The sequence below is a fragment of the Nerophis ophidion genome, linkage group LG08, assembly GCF_033978795.1.
Source record: "Nerophis ophidion isolate RoL-2023_Sa linkage group LG08, RoL_Noph_v1.0, whole genome shotgun sequence".
NCBI classification, from domain to species: Eukaryota; Metazoa; Chordata; class Actinopteri; order Syngnathiformes; family Syngnathidae; genus Nerophis; species Nerophis ophidion.
In genome coordinates this window covers 9,443,892-9,463,523 of record NC_084618.1, presented here as the reverse complement: position 1 = coordinate 9,463,523, position 19,632 = coordinate 9,443,892, and the positions used below count along the sequence as shown (strand labels likewise).

At 37.5% G+C, this 19,632-nt stretch overlaps 1 protein-coding gene across 1 annotated transcript in view; it reads right to left on the bottom strand.

Annotated features, from left to right (window-relative positions):
• Nucleotides 1-12,575: 12,575 nt before the first annotated feature.
• The window catches only part of cntd1 (cyclin N-terminal domain containing 1), a 15,853-nt gene continuing 8,796 nt past the window's right edge, over nucleotides 12,576-19,632 (bottom strand). The window contains exons 4-7 of the mRNA XM_061907303.1: nucleotides 18,276-18,438; nucleotides 15,237-15,381; nucleotides 12,820-12,916; nucleotides 12,576-12,750 (exon numbers count right to left, since the gene is read on the bottom strand). Coding sequence (XP_061763287.1) covers nucleotides 12,640-12,750; nucleotides 12,820-12,916; nucleotides 15,237-15,381; nucleotides 18,276-18,438 — 516 coding nt within the window. The 3' untranslated portion in view covers nucleotides 12,576-12,639. The remainder of the gene's footprint in view (nucleotides 12,751-12,819; nucleotides 12,917-15,236; nucleotides 15,382-18,275; nucleotides 18,439-19,632) is intronic.

Below are 19,632 nucleotides of genomic sequence, written 5' to 3'. Positions count from 1 at the left end.
TATACATATATACATACATATATACCTATACTGTATATACCTTTATATACATATATACATACATATACACCTATACTGTAAATACCTTTATATACATATATACATACATATATACCTATACTGTATATACCTTTATATACATACATATATACCTATACTGTATATACCTTTATATACATATATACATACATATATACCTATACTGTATATACTTTTGTATACATATATACATACATATATACCTATACTGTATATACCTTTATATACATATATACATACATATATACCTATACTGTATATACCTCTATATACATATATACATACATATATACCTATACTGTATATACCTTTATATACATATATACATACATATATACCTATACTGTATATACCTTTATATACATATATACATACATATATACCTATACTGTATATACCTTTATATACATATATACATACATATATACCTATACTGTATATACCTCTATATACATATATACATACATATATACCTATACTGTATATACCTTTATATACATATATACATACATATATACCTATACTGTATATACCTCTATATACATATATACATACATATATACCTATACTGTATATACCTTTATATACATATATACATACATATATACCTATACTGTATATACCTTTATATACATATATACATACATATACACCTATACTGTAAATACCTTTATATACATATATACATACATATATACCTATACTGTATATACCTTTATATACATATATACATACATATATACCTATACTGTATATACCTTTATATACATATATACATACATATATACCTATACTGTATATACTTTTGTATACATATATACATACATATATACCTATACTGTATATACCTTTATATACATATATACATACATATATACCTATACTGTATATACCTCTATATACATATATACATACATATATACCTATACTGTATATACCTTTATATACATATATACATACATATATACCTATACTGTATATACCTTTATATACATATAAACATACATATATACCTATACTGTATATACCTTTATATACATATATACATACATATATACCTATACTGTATATACCTTTATATACATATATACATACATATATACCTATACTGTATATACCTTTATATACATATATACATACATATATACCTATACTGTATATACTTTTGTATACATATATACATACATATATACCTATACTGTATATACCTTTATATACATATATACATACATATATACCTATACTGTATATACCTTTATATACATATATACATACATATATACCTATACTGTATATACCTTTATATACATATATACATACATATATACCTATACTGTATATACCTTTATATACATATATACATACATATATACCTATACTGTATATACCTTTATATACATATATACATACACATATACCTATACTGGCTCACCTGCACTGGCTTCCTGTGCAGTTAAGATGTGACTTTAAGGTTTTACTACTTACGTATAAAATACTACACGGTCTAGCTCCATCCTATCTTGCCGATTGTATTGTACCATATGTCCCGGCAAGAAATCTGCCTTCAAAAGACTCCGGCTTATCAGTGATTCCTAGAGCCCAAAAAAAGTCTGCGGGCTATAGAGCGTTTTCCGTTCGGGCTCCAGTACTCTGGAATGCCCTCCCGGTAAAAGTTTGAGATGCCACCTCAGTAGAAGCATTTAAGTCTCACCTTAAAACTCATCTGTATACTCTAGCCTTTAAATAGACCTCCTTTTTAGACCAGTTGATCTGCCGCTTCTTTTCTTTTTCTCCTCTGTCCCCCCCTCCCTTGTGGAGGGGGTCCGGTCCGATGACCATGGATGAACTCCTGGCTTTCCAGAGTCGAGGCCCAGGATGGACCGCTCGCCTGTGTATCGGTTGGGGACATCTCTACGCTGCTGATCCGCCTCCGCTTGGGATGGTTTCCTCGCTGCTGTCTTGGATCCGCTTTGAACTGAACTCTCGCGGCTGTGTTGGAGCCACTATGGATTGAACTTTCACAGTATCATGTTAGACCCGCTCGACATCCATTGCTTTCGGTCCCCTAGAAGGAGGGGTTGCCCACATTTGAGGTCCTCTCCAAGGTTTCTCATAGTCATCATTGTCCCTGGCGTCCCACTGGGTGTGAATTCTCCCTGCCCACTGGGTGTGGGTTCTTTCGAGGACGTTGTAGTTGTAATGGTGTGTACAGTCCTTTGAGACATTTGTGATTTAGGGCTATACAAATAAACATTGATTGATTGATTGATTGATTGATTGATTTAAGGCCAAGGCAAAATATCCAGATATTAATGGTGTATCGTCACATGGCCTAAAAATATCCAGATATTAAAAAAAGGCCATATCGCCCAGCCCTAGGAAGAAGAATGGTAAATGGATGAGTTTTGGGTGTAGAATAACGCTGCCAATAAAAGCCATTAGAGTAGAAAAGTTATGAATGATGTATGATGCAAACAGGCACTAATACCTCAATCCCGGCTGGATGTCAATCAAAATGAGATTCCCCTCCCCCGCCGTGGTCGTCTGAGACGAGAGATGACCTCCTCCTCTTCCTCCTCTGTCAATACAATTAGAGATCCATCATTAGAATATTCCAGATGCTCCTACTTAGCGGGTCAAAGGTGCAAAGCAGAAAATCTCATTTAAAAAAAGTGACTTGATTACATTTCAAGGTCATACTTTCACTCACTTTGATGATCCAAAGAACCAAGCTTCAATCTGTGATGGTGTGGCTCTGAGGGACCGTGCACAGGTGGGAACTTGGAGGAATGTGAGCCGGTCACCATCCATCTCGCACAAGTCAGCTGGCAGCTAAATATAACCTTTAGTCGGCAGCCATGTTGGAAGACAGCAGGACATATTTGGAGTTTTAATGAGAAATACCTGAGGGAAGCCCTGGAAACTGCATTACTCAGCCAGTCTGTGTGTGTTTGACAAGGTAGTCACTGGTAACCGTAGTAACCGTCCACACATACTCATAAAACCTGCTTTTGTCTGGAGGTGTTGCTACTAGGGTTGCAAAGGGGTGGAAAGTTTCCGGTAAATTTCTGGAAACTTTACGGAAATTTACCACGGGAAGTTTGGAAATATTGACAAATTTCTGATTATTCAAAGTTGGATACCGTCTTTGGGAATTAATGGGAATTGATGGAAAAAAATGGGAATGAATGGAGAATTCCATCTATCTTCTTCCGCTTATCCGAGGTTGGGTCGCGGGGGCAGCAGCCTAAGCCCAGACTTCCCTCTCCCCAGCCACTTCGTCCAGCTCTTCCCGGAGGATCCCGAGGCATTCCCAGGCCAGCCGGGAGACATAGTCTTCCCAACGTGTCGTGGGTCTTCCTACCGGTTGGACGTGCCCTAAACACCTCCCTAAGAGGCGTTCAGGTGGCATCCTGACCAGATGCCCGAACCACCTCATCTGGCTCCTCTCCATGTGGAGGAGCAGCGGCTTTACTTTGAGTTCCTCCCGGATGGCAGAGCTTCTCACCCTATCTCTAAGGGAGAGACCCAAACTCATTTGGGCCGCTTGCACCCGTGATCTTATCCTTTCGGTCATGACCCAAAGCTCATGACCATAGGTGAGGATGGGAACGTAGATCGACCGGTAAATTGAGAGCTTTGCCTTCCGGCTCAGCTCCTTCTTCACCACAACGGATTGATACAGCGTCCGCATTGCTGAAGACGCCGCACCGATCCGCCTGTCGATCTCACGATCCCCCCTTTTCCGGGCGAGAACAATGGACTCGGATTTGGAGGTGCTGATTCTCATCCCAGTCGCTTCAAACTCGGCTGTTAACCGATCCAGTGAGAGCTGAAGATCCTGGCCAGATGAAGCCATCAGGACCACATCATCTGCAAAAATCAGAGACCTAATCCTGCAGCCACCAAACTGGAACCCCTCAACGCCTTGACTGTGCCTAGAAATTCTGTCCATAAAAGTTATGAACAGAATGGGTGACAAAGGACAGCCTTGGCGGAGTCCAACCCTCACTGGAAACTTGCCCGAATTACTGCCAGCAATGCGGACCAAGGTCTGACACTGATCATACAGGGAGTGGACCGCCACAATCAGACAGTCCCATACCCCATACTCTCTGAGCACTCCCCACAGGACTTCCCGAGGGACACGGTCTAATGCCTTCTCCAAGTCCACAAAGCACATGTAGACTGGTTGGGCAAACTCCCATGCACCCTCAAGAACCCTGCCCAGAGTATAGAGCTGGTCCACAGTTCCACGACCAGGACGAAATCCACACTGTTCCTCCTGAATCCGAGGTTGGAGTATCCGGCGTAGAATAGACCTTACCAGGAAGGCTGAGGAGTGTGATCCCACCATAGTTGGAACACACCATTTGGTTCGTCTTCTTAAAGAGAGGAACCACCACCCCAGTCTGCCAATCCAGAGGTACCGGCCCCGACTTCCATGCTATGTTGCAGAGTCTTGTGAACCAAGACAGCCCCACAGCATCCAGAGCCTTAAGGAACTCCGGGCGGATCTCATCCACCCCCGGGGCCTTGCCACCGAGGAGCTTTTTAACTACCTCAGCGACCTCAGCCCTAGAGATAGTAGAGTCCACCTCAGATTCCCCAGGTCCTGCTTCCTCATAGGAAGACATGGGAAAGAATGGGGAATTCCAATAATGCTACATTATTAGACACTTGTCTATATGCTGCTGCATCTTTCTGGCATTTTTTGACGTAGATCTTTGCACATTATTTGCAAAGGTGCAACACCTTATGCACAAAAGGGCACTTTATTTGTTTTAAACTATTGTAGTGGCGTTCTGTACGAAAAGTGCACTTTAATTTAGTGTTGTTTTGATACGTCATCTTAGTGACATCATGCACAAAAGTGCACTATATTTGTTTTAAACTATTGTAGTGGCGTTCTGTACAAAAAGTGCACTTTAATATAGTGTTGTTTTGATATGTCATCTTAGTGACATCATGCACAAAAGTGCACTTTATTTGTTTTAAACTATTGTAGTGGCGTTCTGTACAAAAAGTGCACTTTAATTTAGTGTTGTTTTGATATGTCATCTTAGTGACATCATGCACAAAAGTGCACTTTATTTGTTTTAAACTATTGTAGTGGCGTTCTGTCCAAAATGTGCACTTTAATATAGTGTTGTTTTGATACGTCATCTTAGTGACATCATGCACAAAAGTGCACTTTATTTGTTTTAAACTATTGTAGTGGCGTTCTGTACGAAAAGTGCACTTTAATATAGTGTTGTTTTGATACGTCATCTTAGTGACATCATGCACAAAAGTGCACTTTATTTGTTTTAAACTATTGTAGTGGCGTTCTGTACGAAAAGTGCACTTTAATTTAGTGTTGTTTTGATACGTCATCTTAGTGACATCATGCACAAAAGTGCACTTTATTTGTTTTGAACTATTGTAGTGGCGTTCTGTACAAAAAGTGCACTTTAATTTAGTGTTGTTTTGATACGTCATCTTAGTGACATCATGCACAAAAGTGCACTTTATTTGTTTTAAAAAATATTGTAGTGGCGTTCTGTACAAAAAGTGCACTTCAATTTAGTGTTGTTTTGATATTTCATCTTAGTGACATCATGCACAAAAGTGCACTATATTTGTTTTAAACTATTGTAGTGGCGTTCTGTACAAAAAGTGCACTTTAATATAGTGTTGTTTTGATACGTCATCTTAGTGACATCATGCACAAAAGTGCACTTTATTTGTTTTAAACTATTGTAGTGGCGTTCTGTACGAAAAGTGCAGTTTAATTTAGTGTTGTTTTGATACGCCATCTTAGTGACATCATGCACAAAAGTGCACTTTATTTGTTTTAAACTATTGTAGTGGCGTTCTGTACAAAAAGTGCACTTTAATTTAGTGTTGTTTTGATATGTCATCTTAGTGACATCATGCACAAAAGTGCACTTTATTTGTTTTAAACTATTGTAGTGGCGTTCTGTACAAAAAGTGCACTTTAATTTAGTGTTGTTTTGATACGTCATCTTAGTGACATCATGCACAAAAGTGCACTTTATTTGTTTTGAACTATTGTAGTGGCGTTCTGTACAAAAAGTGCACTTTAATTTAGTGTTGTTTTGATACGTCATCTTAGTGACATCATGCACAAAAGTGCACTTTATTTGTTTTAAAAAATATTGTAGTGGCGTTCTGTACAAAAAGTGCACTTCAATTTAGTGTTGTTTTGATAGTTCATCTTAGTGACATCATGCACAAAAGTGCACTATATTTGTTTTAAACTATTGTAGTGGCGTTCTGTACAAAAAGTGCACTTTAATATAGTGTTGTTTTGATACGTCATCTTAGTGACATCATGCACAAAAGTGCACTTTATTTGTTTTAAACTATTGTGGTGGCGTTCTGTACGAAAAGTGCACTTTAATTGAGTGTTGTTTTGATACGTCATTTTAGTGACATCATGCACAAAAGTGCACTTTATTTGTTTCAAACTATTGTAGTGGCGTTCTGTACAAAAAGTGCACTTTAATTTAGTGTTGTTTTGATACGTCATCTTAGTGACATCATGCACAAAAGTGCACTTTATTTGTTTTAAACTATTTTAGTGGCGCTCTGTACGAAAAGTGCACTTTAATTTAGTGTTGTTTTGATACGTCATCTTAGTGACATCATGCACAAAAGTGCACTTTATTTGTTTTAAACTATTGTAGTGGCGTTCTGTACAAAAAGTGCACTTTAATATAGTGTTGTTTTGATACGTCATCTTAGTGACATCATGCACAAAAGTGCACTTTATTTGTTTTAAACTATTGTAGTGGCGTTCTGTCCAAAAAGTGCACTTTAATTTAGTGTTGTTTTGATACGTCATCTTAGTGACATCATGCACAAAAGTGCACTTTATTTGTTTTAAACTATTGTAGTGGCGTTCTGTACGAAAAGTGCACTTTAATTTAGTGTTGTTTTGATACGTCATCTTAGTGACATCATGCACAAAAGTGCACTTTATTTGTTTTAAACTATTGTAGTGGCGTTCTGTACAAAAAGTGCACTTTAATTTAGTGTTGTTTTGATATGTCATCTTAGTGACATCATGCACAAAAGTGCACTTTATTTGTTTTAAACTATTGTAGTGGCGTTCTGTACAAAAAGTGCACTTTAATTTAGTGTTGTTTTGATATGTCATCTTAGTGACATCATGCACAAAAGTGCACTTTATTTGTTTTAAACTATTGTAGTGGCGTTCTGTACAAAAAGTGCACTTTAATTTAGTGTTGTTTTGATACGTCATCTTAGTGACATCATGCACAAAAGTGCACTTTATTTGTTTTGAACTATTGTAGTGGCGTTCTGTACAAAAAGTGCACTTTAATTTAGTGTTGTTTTGATACGTCATCTTAGTGAAATCATGCACAAAAGTGCACTTTATTTGTTTTGAACTATTGTAGTGGCGTTCTGTACAAAAAGTGCACTTTAATTTAGTGTTGTTTTGATACGTCATCTTAGTGACATCATGCACAAAAGTGCACTTTATTTGTTTTAAAAAATATTGTAGTGGCGTTCTGTACAAAAAGTGCACTTCAATTTAGTGTTGTTTTGATACGTCATCTTAGTGACATCATGCACAAAAGTGCACTTTATTTGTTTTAAACTATTGTAGTGGCGTTCTGTACAAAAAGTGCACTTTAATATAGTGTTGTTTTGATATGTCATCTTAGTGACATCATGCACAAAAGTGCACTTTATTTGTTTTAAAAAATATTGTAGTGGCGTTCTGTACAAAAAGTGCACTTTAATTTAGTGTTGTTTTGATACGTCATCTTAGTGAAATCATGCACAAAAGTGCACTTTATTTGTTTTGAACTATTGTAGTGGCGTTCTGTACAAAAAGTGCACTTCAATTTAGTGTTGTTTTGATACGTCATCTTAGTGACATCATGCACAAAAGTGCACTTTATTTGTTTTAAACTATTGTAGTGGCGTTCTGTACAAAAAGTGCACTTCAATTTAGTGTTGTTTTGATACGTCATCTTAGTGACATCATGCACAAAAGTGCACTTTATTTGTTTTAAACTATTGTAGTGGCGTTCTGTACAAAAAGTGCACTTTAATATAGTGTTGTTTTGATACGTCATCTTAGTGACATCATGCACAAAAGTGCACTTTATTTGTTTTAAACTATTGTAGTGGCGTTCTGTACAAAAAGTGCACTTTAATTTAGTGTTGTTTTGATATGTCATCTTAGTGACATCATGCACAAAAGTGCACCTTATTTGTTTTAAACTATTGTAGTGGTGTTCTGTACAAAAAGTGCACTTTAATATAGTGTTGTTTTGATACGTCATCTTAGTGACATCATGCACAAAAGTGCACTATATTTGTTTTAAACTATTGTAGTGGCGTTCTGTACAAAAAGTGCACTTTAATTTAGTGTTGTTTTGATATGTCATCTTAGTGACATCATGCACAAAAGTGCACTTTATTTGTTTTAAACTATTGTAGTGGCGTTCTGTACACAAAGTGCACTTTAATTTAGTGTTGTTTTGATATGTCATCTTAGTGACATCATGCACAAAAGTGCACTTTATTTGTTTTAAACTATTGTAGTGGCGTTCTGTACAAAAAGTGCACTTTAATTTAGTGTTGTTTTGATATGTCATCTTAGTGACATCATGCACAAAAGTGCACTTTATTTGTTTTAAACTATTGTAGTGGCGTTCTGTACAAAAAGTGCACTTTAATTTAGTGTTGTTTTGATATGTCATCCTAGTGACATCATGCACAAAAGTGCACTTTATTTGTTTTAAACTATTGTAGTGGCGTTCTGTACAAAAAGTGCACTTTAATTTAGTGTTGTTTTGATATGTCATCTTAGTGACATGCACAAAAGTGCACTTTATTTGTTTTAAACTATTGTAGTGGTGTTCTGTACAAAAAGTGCACTTTAATTTAGTGTTGTTTTGATACGTCATCTTAGTGAAATCATGCACAAAAGTGCACTTTATTTGTTTTAAACTATTGTAGTGGCGTTCTGTACAAAAAGTGCACTTTAATTTAGTGTTGTTTTGATACGTCATCTTAGTGACATCATGCACAAAAGTGCACTTTATTTGTTTTAAAAAATATTGTAGTGGCGTTCTGTACAAAAAGTGCACTTTAATTTAGTGTTGTTTTGATACGTCATCTTAGTGACATCATGCACAAAAGTGCACTTTATTTGTTTTAAAAAATATTGTAGTGGCGTTCTGTACAAAAAGTGCACTTCAATTTAGTGTTGTTTTGATACGTCATCTTAGTGACATCATGCACAAAAGTGCACTTTATTTGTTTTAAACTATTGTAGTGGCGTTCTGTACACAAAGTGCACTTTAATTTAGTGTTGTTTTGATATGTCATCTTAGTGACATCATGCACAAAAGTGCACTTTATTTGTTTTAAACTATTGTAGTGGCGTTCTGTACAAAAAGTGCACTTTAATTTAGTGTTGTTTTGATATGTCATCTTAGTGACATCATGCACAAAAGTGCACTTTATTTGTTTTAAACTATTGTAGTGGCGTTCTGTACAAAAAGTGCACTTTAATTTAGTGTTGTTTTGATATGTCATCTTAGTGACATCATGCACAAAAGTGCACTTTATTTGTTTTAAACTATTGTAGTGGCGTTCTGTACAAAAAGTGCACTTTAATTTAGTGTTGTTTTGATACGTCATCTTAGTGACATCATGCACAAAAGTGCACTTTATTTGTTTTAAACTATTGTAGTGGCGTTCTGTACAAAAAGTGCACTTTAATTTAGTGTTGTTTTGATATGTCATCTTAGTGACATCATGCACAAAAGTGCACTTTATTTGTTTTAAACTATTGTAGTGGCGTTCTGTACAAAAAGTGCACTTTAATTTAGTGTTGTTTTGATATGTCATCTTAGTGACATCATGCACAAAAGTGCACTTTATTTGTTTTAAACTATTGTAGTGGCGTTCTGTACAAAAAGTGCACTTTAATTTAGTGTTGTTTTGATACGTCATCTTAGTGACATCATGCACAAAAGTGCACTTTATTTGTTTTAAACTATTGTAGTGGCGTTCTGTACAAAAAGTGCAGTTTAATTTAGTGTTGTTTTGATATGTCATCTTAGTGACATCATGCACAAAAGTGCACTTTATTTGTTTTAAACTATTATAGTGGCGTTCTGTACAAAAAGTGCACTTTAATTTAGTGTTGTTTTGATGCGTCATCTTAGTGAAATCATGCACAAAAGTGCACTTTATTTGTTTTGAACTATTGTAGTGGCGTTCTGTACAAAAAGTGCACATTAATTTAGTGTTGTTTTGATACGTCATCTTAGTGACATCATGCACAAAAGTGCACTTTATTTGTTTTAAAAAATATTGTAGTGGCGCTCTGTACAAAAAGTGCACTTTAATTTAGTGTTGTTTTGATATGTCATCTTAGTGACATCATGCACAAAAGTGCACTTTATTTGTTTTAAACTATTGTAGTGGCGTTCTGTACAAAAAGTGCACTTTAATTTAGTGTTGTTTTGATACGTCATCTTAGTGACATCATGCACAAAAGTGCACTTTATTTGTTTTAAACTATTGTAGTGGCGTTCTGTACAAAAAGTGCACTTTAATTTAGTGTTGTTTTGATATGTCATCTTAGTGACATCATGCACAAAAGTGCACTTTATTTGTTTTAAACTATTGTAGTGGCGTTCTGTACAAAAAGTGCACTTTAATTTAGTGTTGTTTTGATATGTCATCTTAGTGACATCATGCACAAAAGTGCACTTTATTTGTTTTAAACTATTGTAGTGGCGTTCTGTACAAAAAGTGCACTTTAATTTAGTGTTGTTTTGATACGTCATCTTAGTGACATCATGCACAAAAGTGCACTTTATTTGTTTTAAACTATTGTAGTGGCGTTCTGTACAAAAAGTGCAGTTTAATTTAGTGTTGTTTTGATATGTCATCTTAGTGACATCATGCACAAAAGTGCACTTTATTTGTTTTAAACTATTATAGTGGCGTTCTGTACAAAAAGTGCACTTTAATTTAGTGTTGTTTTGATACGTCATCTTAGTGAAATCATGCACAAAAGTGCACTTTATTTGTTTTGAACTATTGTAGTGGCGTTCTGTACAAAAAGTGCACATTAATTTAGTGTTGTTTTGATACGTCATCTTAGTGACATCATGCACAAAAGTGCACTTTATTTGTTTTAAAAAATATTGTAGTGGCGTTCTGTACAAAAAGTGCACTTTAATTTAGTGTTGTTTTGATATGTCATCTTAGTGACATCATGCACAAAAGTGCACTTTATTTGTTTTAAACTATTGTAGTGGTGTTCTTGCAGATGATGTGGTCCTGATGGCTTCATCTGACCGGAATCTTCAGCTCTCACTGGATCGGTTCGCAGCCGAGTGTGAAGCGACCGGGATGAGAATCAGCACCTCCAAGTCCGAGTCCATGGTTGTCGCCCGGAAAAGGGTGGAGTGCCATCTCCGGGTTGGGGAGGAGACCCTGCCCCAAGTGGAGGAGTTCAAGTACCTAGGAGTCTTGCTCACGAGTGGGGGAAGAGTGGATCGTGAGATCGACAGGCGGATCGGTGCGGCGTCTTCAGTAATGCGGACGTTGTATCGATCCGTTGTGGTGAAGAAGGAGCTGAGCCGGAAGGCAAAGCTCTCAATTTACCGGTCGATCTACGTTCCCATCCTCACCTATGGTCATGAGCTTTGGGTCATGACCGAAAGGATAAGATCACGGGTACAAGCGGCCCAAATGAGTTTGGGTCTCTCCCTTAGAGATAGGGTGAGAAGCTCTGCCATCCGGGAGGAACTCAAAGAAAAGCCGCTGCTCCTCCACATGGAGAGGACCCAGATGAGGTGGTTCGGGCATCTGGTCAGGATGCCAACCGAACGCCTCCCGAGGGAGGTGTTTAGGGCACGTCCAACCGGTAGGAGGCCACGGGGAAGACCCAGGACACGTTGGGAAGACTATGTCTCCCGGCTGGCCTGGGAACGCCTCGGGATCCCCCGGGAAGAGCTAGACGAAGTGGCTGGGGAGAGGGAAGTCTGGGTTTCCCTGCTTAGGCTGTTGCCCCCGCGACCCGACCTCGGATAAGCGGAAGATGATGGATGGATGGATAGTGGCGTTCTGTACAAAAAGTGCACTTTATTTTAGTGTTGTTTTGATATGTCATCTTAGTGACATCATGCACAAAAGTGCACTCATAGCTTGTTTTAAAACGTCTCTGACAATCTTGCACTTCCTGTTTTGGAAATGACATGAATGTTTGTGCCACTGCTTAATAACTGTCTAATAAATACAGTTTTAGTTGTGAAATCCCTTTCTGCATGAAGAAGAATGTTTGAATGTAGACACATAGAATCATCATAGTGCTGTGATTCCAGGTTAAGGAATAATATCCAGATATATATATGTGTGGTGTATCGTGACATGGCCTAAACATATTAAGATATAAATAAAAGGTTATATCGCCCAGCCCTACGTGCAAGGTGAGAAAAAAGAAGGCAAAGAAAGCAGACGGCGAGGTGTAGCGCCAGCACGAGGAGGGTTTATTGCTCCTAATAACGTGCACAGTGGGAGGGGAGGCGGGACTTATCGGGTCGGCGTCTGAGGGCCCTCCACGATGAGCTTGAGCGCCACGCGGGCGAAGTCGCTGATGCTCCTGGTGGAGATTCCCGTGATGTGGCTCAGCTCTCTCACCACCTGACAGCAAACACACACAAGTCGTGAGCACCCTCGCTTTCCTTCTTCTAACGTGGCCTCTCGTCTTACTTCTTCCCATTCTCTGACGTGCAGGATGAAGGTTGCCACGGCGATGACGCCCACCGCCAGGAGCATGCAGTCTTCAGTCACCGCCGCAAACTTCTCCCTGGGATGTCAAACGTGTACTAAGTCATGAAGACTTCTGGCCTTTAGGCAGCACACTAACTGCCTTTTTAGCGACAAATAAATCAACCAATCTAAGTTCTGTTCATTTTTGATAAGAAGCGACGTCAAAAAATGGTGCAAGTGTCGATAAAGGTGGAGAGCAGTGATGTGCATTATCACCGCCTACAGGACTGGAGTGGAACTGCATCGTTGAGGTCAGACGGAGGTGTTTAGTACGGACGCTCAAATGGGACAAAAGGAAATAAATACATCTTTAAATGACCATTTGCCCTGCGATGACGTGGCGACTTGTCCAGGGTGCACCCCGCCTTCCGCCCGATTGTAGCTGAGATAGGCGGCAGCGCCCCCCGCGACCCCAAAAGGGAATAAGCGGTAGAAAATGGATGGATGGATGGATAAATGACCATTTAAATTGGGGGACGGTGTGGCACAGTTGGCAGAGTGGCTGTGCCAGCAATCTGAGGGTTCCTGGTTCAATCCCCACCTTCTACCATCCTAGTCACGCCCGTTGTGTCCTTGAGCAAGACTCTTCACCCTTGCTCCTGATGGGTCCTTGCAGGACAGCTCCCGCCATCAGTGTGTGAATGTGTGTGTGTGAATGTGTGTGTGTGAATGGGTGAATGTGGAAATCGTGTCAAAGCGCTTTGAGTTCCTTTAAAAAAAAATGTAAAAAAGCGCGATACAAGTACAAGCCATTTACCATTTGCCCATCCCATCCATCCATTTTTCTACCGCTTGTCCCAATCAGAGTTGTGGGGGGTGTTGGAGCCTATCTCAGCTGCATTGGGGCGGAAGGCGGGGTACACCCTGGACAAGTCGCCACCTCATCGCAGGCCATTTACATGTGTCATTGTTAATTACGATTAAATAATTGTAAAATACATAATTAAATAGTTAATCAAATATTGACACAAATACAAATATTGGTTAAAAAAAAGTAATGGTTTTACATTAAATGTTTGAATGCCACATTTAAGAACACCTTTATTTAGTAAATCCCTATTCTAATTAATTAATGAGTGAATAATATTTTTGTGAATTATATTTATATAGCGCTTTTTCTCTAGTGTCTCAAAGCGCTTTACATAGTGAAACCCAATATCTAAGTTACATTCAAACCAGTGTGGGTGTCACTGGGAGCAGGTGGGTAAAGTGTCTTGCCCAAGGACACAACGGCAGTGACTAGGATGGCAGAAGCGGGAATCGAACCTGCAACCCTCAAGTTGCTGGCACGGCCGCTCTACCAACCGAGCTAAACCGGTCACATTAATTCATTAATGTGAGTAAAAATGCATGTAATTATTTGACGGTGTTCCATTTGATCCTCCCTCGTTGATGTGGGACATTGGAACAAAACATGTGGACTAGTGGTTAGATCAGGGGTCAGCAACCTTTTTGAAAGCAAGAGCTACTTCTTGGGTACTGATTAATGCCAAGGGCTACCAGTTTGATACACACTTAAATAAATTGCCAGAAATAGCCAATTTGCTCAATTTACCTTTAACTCTATGTTATTATTAATAATTAATGATATTTATCTTTGTGGGAACACTGATCATCTTAATGATTTCTCACAATAAATATATATAGAAACAGATAAATATTTAAAAAAAAAAAAAAAAAAAAAAAGGGTATTTCTGTCTGTCATTCCGTCGTATATTTTTTTTCCTTCTACGGAAGGTTTTTTGTAGAGATTAAATGATGAAAAAAACACTTAATTGAACGGTTAAAAAGAGGAGAAAATACGAAAAAAAATTAAATACAATTTTGAAACATAGTTTCTCTTCAATTTCAACTCTTTAAAATTCAAAATTCAACCGAAAAAAAGAAGAGAAATAATAGCTAATTCGAATCATTTTGAAAAAATTTTAAAAATCATTTGTAATTTTTCCTGATTAAGATTAATTTTAGTATTTTGATGACATGTTTTAAATAGGTTAAAATCCAATCTGCACTTTGTTAGAATATATAACAAATTGGACCAAGCTATATTTCTAACAAAGACAAATCATTATTTCTTCTAGATTTTCCAGAACAAAAATTTTAAAAGAAATTCACAGACTTTAAAATAAGATTTGAATTTGATTCTACAGATTTTCTAGATTTGCCAGAATAATTTTTTTGAATTTTAATCATAATAAGTTTGAAGAAATATTTCACAAATATTCTTTGTCGAAAAAACAGAAGCTAAAATGAAGAATTAAATTCAAATATATTTATTATTCTTTACTATAAAAAAAAATAATTTACTTGAACATTGATTTAAATTGTGAGTGTTCTGCAGGACAGGACGTGTGCACCTCTGCTCCCTGGTGGGGTTGTGGGTCTGCGTGGTGGCGGTCAGCAGGGCGTCGTACAGGTGGCCACGCTGCAGGCTCACCAACTGGAGGACATGGCGGCACAGGTGGTGCAGGTGCTCCACTGGGGTGGAAGGCTCGTTGAAGCCTGCACACACGCGGAAGATTCCGGTCACTTTTTCTTTTCTTTTTTTTTACTAAGCCTCTACTGCAGGGGTCGGGAACCTTTTTGGCTGAGAGAGCCAAGAAGCCAAATATTTAATATGTATTTCTGTAAGAGCCATATAATATTTTTTTTAGCACTGAACACAACTAAAAGCGTGCATTTTTAAGTAATATCAACATTTCTAGAGTATATAATAGGTCTTTTATTCTTTGTAATAACATTGTTATTCTGAAACTAAATGTGGAGGAGGCGTGGCCTGCGGGCCTGCAGCGAAGCGGGCTGTTGCGTTGTTACGGCTACTCTGTCGTTCCAAAAAGGGTTCGAAAAAATAAAAATTGCAGAATAGCTTTGAGGAGGAGGTTTATGACTCACTAAATTCCTAATAAGCACTCGCGGAGATATTTCTAGATTCAAAATGTTTCTAATTTATTTTCACAAACAAAAAATATTCACCGTGGTTGACTTTCTATGTCATCAAAATAACTTATTTAGTGGTAAACTAACTATATCACTCCTCACTCTTTCAGCATGACAGACAGACAAAGCGCCCAACTGTGCTGTCTTCTTAATTATAAGAGGAGGAAGTGGACCACTAGGAGGAGCGTGAGCAGCTGAAAACAATCAGTCAAAATAATTTATCGGAAACATCCGCTAATCCATCAATATCATCATTGGCATCATTTGATTCACATTGTCAGAACAATTATGAAATAAATAATATAGATAGGCTCCAACATGCGTAGATGGCCCACCTGGGCCTTGTTATCTAATCACCTGTCGCTCTGTTTATAAGCAGCAGCCAGGAGGAGAGACGGAGCTGGGGCTGGGGCTGGAGCCAGAGCAAGAGCGAGCACGAAAGAAAAAAAGACAATTGCTGGAAAGCAACTGAGAGACTTATTGAAAAATGTAACAATATTGCAACCCTGAAACAGGCTCTCCTGTCGGTGCTTGGGGGTCTGAAGAACCCCCAGCAATAATAAATAAATGACTTCTTACCATTAACGTAACTTCTTGAACTTTTACATGAGAATGTTTCATATTTTGAACATTATTTTTAACACTGTGATTACAAGTGGAATTAAAGCTGCAAGCAGCGATGGACGGGACCACTTTGGCTGCTGCACGTTTTTTAGATATGCAGGCAAAAGACAACTTTAAAACATACAATCTACTAGATTAATATAGGTTGCCTCTCTCTCTTACCCTCCATCTTTTGGTATTCCTTTTTTTTAATATCTTTTTAGTTATCATTTTGTATACGTATTGTTACATTTGAACAACTGTATTGTTGATAATAGAGGTAAACTATTGCTTTTGTTCATAATCAATAGCGCTTTTTCTATTGGTATTTGTATTGCTCCAGTTGTAGTGTAAAAATGCTCATTGTCATTTCTATTTTATTATTTATTTCACTAACTGCTTCTTTGTTATCACTTTTACCATCATATTTGTACATATTCTATGTGCTGGTGTTGTTCTATTGCTGTTGTTGTTGTATTTGCTGTTGTTGTTTGTGTCTCTCTGTCTAATCCCCCTCTTATCCCCACAATTTCCCCCTCCGTCTTCCTTTTTTCCTCTTTCTATCCCCTCCTGCTCCGGCCCGGCTGCAACAAATGATAATATAAATAAATTTAATAAACTCACATTCAAATAAGGCAACAAGAGAAGTATCCTACACTTCTCTTTTGTAAAGTAAATTTGAACAGGAGATATGAACATCGACATCAACTATATGATTTGCCTGAGAAGCTCGACAGGACAAAAATAAATAAATAAATAAATAATAATAATATTAATAATAACATACCGGCTTAGCTACAGCACCAGGCAGCCATCTTGGGATAGACGATCACAACCCCTCCCCCACGAATGTTGGTGCGTGCGCAACAGCAGCAGACGGTAGGGGAAAAAAAGAAGAAAAAAAACGTCTCCGGGTATAGCTCGGTTGGTACAGCGGCCGTGCCAGCAACTTGAGGGCTGCAGGTTCGATCCCCGCTTCCGCCATCCTAGTCACTGCCGTGGTGTCCTTGGGCAAGACACTTTACCCACCTGCTCCCAGTGCCACCTACACTGCTTTAAATGTAAAAAGTAGATATTGGGTTTCACTATGTAAAGCGCTTTGAGTCACTAGAGAAAAAGCGCTATATAAATATAATTTACTTAACTTCACTTCACGGCCTTCGCACGGCGGCCATCTTTGAAATGGTTTTCAGCGCAGCGGTTCTTTAAAAGGCTGACAAATCAAAACCCTAGCAGTGATTAAAACTATTTCATCAACTTTTAATAAGAAGGATTCAATCTCTCTTCTTTTGCTTATTTGAAGCCGAAACGACGAACGTCCTCAGAGGAGATAATAGAAAAAAAGCACATTTTTTGCCAACTTTTGTATTGAAGTGGGAATAGCAAACTTCCTGTTGATTTTAGCTGGGAGGTAAGAGTGTATGAAATATAGGTCTAAGTGAGACCTACGTATTGGTTTTCGTTACATGTTTCTACGACATTCCTACTTGAAGTTAGAAACAGATTTTTCCGTGTTTTCTTCCTAGGGGGCGCTAGAGCGCAATTTTGAGCTTGGGGTTTTGTTTTTTGATCAGATCGCAATTTTCGCCAGTCCTGATGTGAGTTTTGAAGCATGTTTAATGGGTAAAATTACAGCTCAAAGCTGTGGAATAATAATAAAGAAAGAATAAAATGTGAGAAATTCAATAGTGTCTTCTGTCCCAAACTGACATCGGTCCCCAATTATTCATTACTTATCGTGTCAAGCGGTGTCAGCTCAGATTTATCCGAGAGCCAGATGCAGTCATGAAAAGAGCCACATCTGGCTGGCGAGCCATAGGTTCCCTAGCCCTGCTCTGATGGGTTTGTTTACTCACCCAGAACCTCCAGGAGTATTTCCACGTATGTGAGAGGGTTAGGACAGTCCAGTCGGAACTCCAGGACCTTCAGCACCATCAGCTCTGACTCCAGCACGGCCTGCTTGCTGACGTCCAGGCCCACCGAGTGCAGGAAGCGCACGGCCGTGTTGATGTCGATAATCTGCAAAAGGTTCAATCAGGCGTCCAAAGTGCGGCCTGGGGACCGTTTGTGGCCCGCGGCTCATTTTGTTAACGGCCCCGCGGCACATTTAAAACAGCAATATTACCACAAAAATAACGATAAAAAGTGAAAAAAATGAGCAAACAGGTGAAACGTAAAGAGAAAAAGTTGCAATGTTGACTGTGATAACACAACACAGATGGTTTTTAAACTGTCATTGCTCAAAAAATAATAATGAATCAAAATGTTGTTATGACTTATTGACCAATTTGAGGCTCTAATTACTTCACATCAAAGTTTACACTTTTACATTTTTGGGAGGACGAAATTTTGCATATTTTGTGTTGGCCATAAATAACAAAGTTTTCTATGACAAAAAGGATATTTAAAACATACATTCAGTGAAGTAGATATAATAACCACTGATCAAGCACCAGCCCTGCATGAGAAAAGTGATTTTCTGCTGGAGCTTGATTTCTTTTTTTTGTGAACTAGGAATTAAAAATACTCTCATTGTCAATAATTCTCCCCAAATATTTGTTGATATATTTTTTAATTGACTATATATATATATATATATATATATATATATATATATATATATATATATATATATATATACATATACATATATATACATATATACACACACATATATATACACATATATACATATAAAAATGTATATAGTATATACATACATATGTACATATGTACATATGTATGTATGTATATTAATATATTTACATATATATATATATAAAACAAAAACAAACATCTAAAAATTTATAAAAATGTATAATCAACGAATAGATCTGAAGTTGATCAAGAGATTTTATTTCAAAAGTAAAAATAAACAAATAATGTATTACTTATTTTAACACTTTTATTAATGGGGACCCTTTAGGATCCCCGAGAATGTTTGTTGGACTTTTTTTTTAAACTCCCATTGCTCCAAAAATAATAATGAATCAAAATCAATGTTGTTATGAATTATTGACCTATTTAGGCTCCAATTACTTCACATCAAATATTCCACTTTAAATGATTTTAGGGGGAATTGTTGCAAATATTGTGTTTGCTATAAAAAATACAAAGTTTTCTATGACAAAAAGGAATGTTACAAAACGAAAGAAGAATATTTATATCCCTTTAGGATCCCTAAGAATTTTTGTTGGATTTTTATTAACTCCC